This window comes from Morone saxatilis, unplaced genomic scaffold, assembly GCF_004916995.1.
Source record: "Morone saxatilis isolate NCDOM2014 unplaced genomic scaffold, NCSU_SB_2.0 Contig8, whole genome shotgun sequence".
NCBI classification, from domain to species: domain Eukaryota; kingdom Metazoa; phylum Chordata; class Actinopteri; family Moronidae; genus Morone; species Morone saxatilis.
The window spans coordinates 14,066,838-14,071,103 of record NW_023340257.1 but is presented as its reverse complement, the minus strand read 5'-3'; the positions used below and the strand labels follow the sequence as shown (position 1 = coordinate 14,071,103).

Sequence of the window (4,266 nt, the reverse complement as noted above, 5' to 3'; positions counted from 1 at the left end):
AAACCACATTGGGATTGATGTCTTATTGCCAAAGCCATTCATAAAGACAATGTCTAATAAAGTTACAACTAAAGGATAAAATCCTTAAAGATCCTGATATTTGATCCTCATAGAAGACACAAACACTGTCCTCATGTGGTCGTTAAAGGTACTGCACCATTACAACAACACTCACAGAGGCAATATGAAGGAGCAAACATGTTATAAAAATGTACATTTATTTCAACTTTGAGCACAAAATATCAATGTACAATATATGTTCTACCTTAAAAGGTAAACCGCCAAGTACAAGAAAATGAGATGATAAATGAATGTCACTGATTATCTAGTCCTTATCCTGAATAGATAAGGACTTGTTTCCTGTCTTCACTGTCGCCGTCTAACAAAAAGGTTAAAAAAAAGCCCAAATAATAAAAATAATCTACTGGAACAAACCTCCAGAGGTCACAGTGAATTAAACACTGTGTACAGTTACGCACAATGAATCATTTTAGCTGTTCAAAAACAAACAGGCACTCAATAAACATCTCTAAAAATAATCCGTGCTCGCTGTCGTGAATGATTAATATACCGTTTAAAAAAGAAAAGGACCCGTTCTTCTGATCATTCAGGACTTTGCAACAGACTTTAAAAGTGTGTTCTTCAGGTAAGTGCACAGTTGGTTCATCAGGTCTTTATTCTGACCCTCGACCCAGTGCATCTCAATCACTACGTCGACCTCCTCCAGCATCACGTTCAGCAGACACTTAAACAGGAAGTGTTCGACGCCACCAGGGCTCAGGGGTCGTTTGGAGGGCGGCTCAGTTGCTGCCGCAGGTGCTTCCTTTGGGACCGTTTCCTGCCCTGCTTCTGTGGAGATCGAGGACTCCATGTCCACGTCTTCACCTGACACCTTCTCTAAGACCTCTCGCTGCTCGCCAGTCGGGTCGCGTGTTACGTCTTCGCTCGTCTCATTTGAAGAGGCGCCGTTGCCGGTCTGCTCTGTGGGCTGCGGCGGATCAGCTCCCTTGTGTGCAGCCGTAGTTTTGTTTTGAGCGCCGTCGTTCTGGGTGTTGGTGTTTTGTGTGGAGGCGGACTGGTTTTGAGAGGCCGGGGTTGTGGCAGGAGCAGCTACAGCGGCCGCGGCGGGTTGAGACCTGGTTCCAGCACAGTGAGGCGCTCTGGGGAGCTCTCGCAACTGACGGGACCCTTCACGTCTCTTCTGTCGGCCGTGGATCCAAGTGTTCTCCACTGCCGTTAGAAAGAGGCTCTGCTCCTGCGTTCTGCACGGGACGCGTTTGTGCAGCACCTGCAGACCCACACACACAGAAGACTTATAATGAGGTTTATTGGAGATGTGTCATGTGTTTACACTGAGGTTACGGGGCACGGAGATCCTGAAGGAATAGTTAAACACCAGTAATGTCCCAGAGGTCTTCCTCCTTAGCAGTGGTGAAACGAGGACTAACCCTTTTTAAAGCTTACCCGTAGGTCAGTGAGGGTTTTCTCCAGCAGAGCAGTGATGCTGTCCACGGGGCTGCGGGCGCCACCGCCTGAAGCCGAGGCCTTGGCCTGGAGCTCCTTCAGTCCCGCCTCCGGTAGAGTGAACGACAGGGGCTTCCGCGCCTTCTCCAGTTTACGCTTCTTACTGGGAGGAGACTGAGATAAAAGAGAGAGACAATTGTTCAATCTGTGACAGAGAATATTCAGGACTCTTTAAAATACAAAGGAGACTAATTAAAAAGAACTTAAATAGTTAATTTAATAATAATTTCATAAAGAAACAGTCACAGACAAACTATAGACGTGTGCAAAGAACTAAATACCTGTGGTACCACAGTCAACAAGATTGATAAGCACGATTCATTCTGAAATATGAATGAAAATATTGATTCTAGATAAATTAGATAAAAATTACAATATTTGGGAATTTTTGTTCCAACCAAAGAAAACACAGAATTACATTCCTGCCCCTTTAACTTGAAAATATTTACAGCGTTTTCATTTGTTTCACACGTTGTTAACTTCACTACTTTCTTTTCTGTTACTTATTCTGCTCTTTTGTGTTTTTATGTTACATATCGAGGCACAGTGACTTAAAACGGCCGGTTGAGAAACCACAGTCAGAGTTTTCTCATGGTTTATATTTAACATCAGTGACAGTAGAAGTCCAAAAATGCTACGTTCAGAAAAAGGCCACAAATAAGACTCAATTATAATCTCAAACTCAGTTCTGTAACTACATTTTGTTTTTATTTTAGTTTTACAGGAAACATGTATGAACTCCTAAACAGTGAGGCATTTTATTAAGCTGTCAGTCATCCTTTGTTTGTACCCATGATTCTTCACCTCGACACTGCATTATCTTTCATTTCCGTTACTTAACAAAAAAGTGTGTGCACACAGACTGAACAGCACACATATTTAAGATATTTTCGTATCAAGCACTAGATACAATAAATCTTGTGTGTGTGAAAGCAAAAACAACAAATATTAACTGTAAATATTATAAGACAGATAGCTGACAAGAGGTGGACAAAACAAACCAGTCTTTACTATATTTATTTGTATATTTATTTGTATCTCACAGTGGATCTTTTTCCTTCAATCTACAACTTAAGGTAGTACCCTCTCTGAGTCTGAGTGACATACTACTAATCAATCACTTAACACTCAGTAACGAGGATACTGGAGGATAGATTCTGGTGACCAGTAATACCAGGCTTTCCTTTGGTAACAGCTTAGTATTATAAATAGGTTTTGACTAATAAAGGCTTATTAAGGGCCGTCCACACCGAGAACAACAACTATAACATTCAGACAACGATGTGAACGTCCACACTGATGAACGATAACGTGTTAGCAGTGGGCTTAACACTGTGTGCTCCCGCTGTGCTGGCAGCTTAGGAAAATGTACATATGGATGAGCTGTTGCTGCCGTACATCGCACTTCTTTATAGACAAGAGGAGTTCGGACAATCCGACACTCTGTTGTTACCAGACCGTTTGGTTGTAGGTCTCCACTAAAATTAGGTTTTTTTCAATGTCTGATTTGCAGCCTAAAGTGAAATCATACAAGCGTTATGAGTTGTATACCACAATACTGTTCATCAAATCACTCTGAAAAGTGATCCCAATCATATTGTTTGCCACCGTCATTGTTGCTATATTTGTGATGTGACAATCATGAGCTAGTTTCAATCAATGATTATTGATTTTATACTTCTGTGGTTTCTGTTTACCGAGCACACATTTATCTTACAGCTGTTACAAACTCTGCAGTAACTGTGTACAAAAATCTCTTTATCAACTACTTTCTGTCTTAAGTTCTCAAAATGTAACTAACGATGAACCGAGTTAATTGTCAGCTGCTCAGCAATAGTTACAGATCATTCCTCCTTATGAGCTGAAACTTAAAGCTGTGACGAGTATCTGCATGTCCATTACACACCACAGGAGGGCGCTCGAACCACACACAAGCCCACCCACCTGAACCTGCTGTGAATTCAACACCGTTCCTTATTCCTAATCCCCTCTAATGTCACGCTGTGATGGCGGTGGAGGTCATTACCCAACCGTGTCTGAACACAACAGCCGCTCTGCAGCTATTGTCCCCTACCCGTCCACCGCAGCCAATATGTCAACGCTGCTCTCGCAAAGTCACTGCAGGCTGCGAGTGGGGGGAGACGGCGGGGGTCTGCAGCCGCACTGCACTGACAGAGCAGACAGCATGGCCGACTGACCTACAAACAGCAGAGGGAAGGAGCAGACTGTGACCTTCACACCGCTACTCTGATCTGACAGTCAACTTTGATCACTTGATCATTTTAGTGCCTCGCTCCAGTTTTTGTTATTATAGTTTATAATATATTTGTTTTCACTTTCTCTGAAGGCTCTTAAAGAGTAGCAGAGGAATCTGAAATAAAGTGTAATAAACACATTCTTCCTGCATTTGCTTAATTTATATTGAAAAAAAGCTTCACTTCCAGTAAAAGGTTTTTCAATTTGGATCATGTATTGATTTCTAGTCCTTGTAGATGCATGTTTGGAAGAGATGGACGTATTTAATTAATGGGTTGACGATGGTCGCTGCCTCGTCTGGCTGCTTGTTAGAGCTTCTTTTATTCCTTATTGTTTCTCGCAGACGTCTCTCTCCCCTTTTTCCTCCACGCTCTGTGAGCCCTGCAGCACATTGTACGAGGAACGGAAATCAATAAAGTCCATCAAGCCAAACCTGTCTGTTTGTACGGAGCATCCTTGACACAGATTCACACACACACACACACA

At 42.5% G+C, this 4,266-nt stretch overlaps 1 protein-coding gene across 1 annotated transcript in view; it reads right to left on the bottom strand.

Annotated features, from left to right (window-relative positions):
• Nucleotides 1-201: 201 nt before the first annotated feature.
• mettl16 (methyltransferase like 16) overlaps nt 202-4,266 on the bottom strand; it is a 19,092-nt gene continuing 15,027 nt past the window's right edge. The window contains exons 8-9 of the mRNA XM_035680641.1: nt 1,465-1,638; nt 202-1,288 (exon numbers count right to left, since the gene is read on the bottom strand). Of these exons, the coding sequence (XP_035536534.1) occupies nt 608-1,288; nt 1,465-1,638 (855 nt within the window). The 3' untranslated portion in view covers nt 202-607. The remainder of the gene's footprint in view (nt 1,289-1,464; nt 1,639-4,266) is intronic.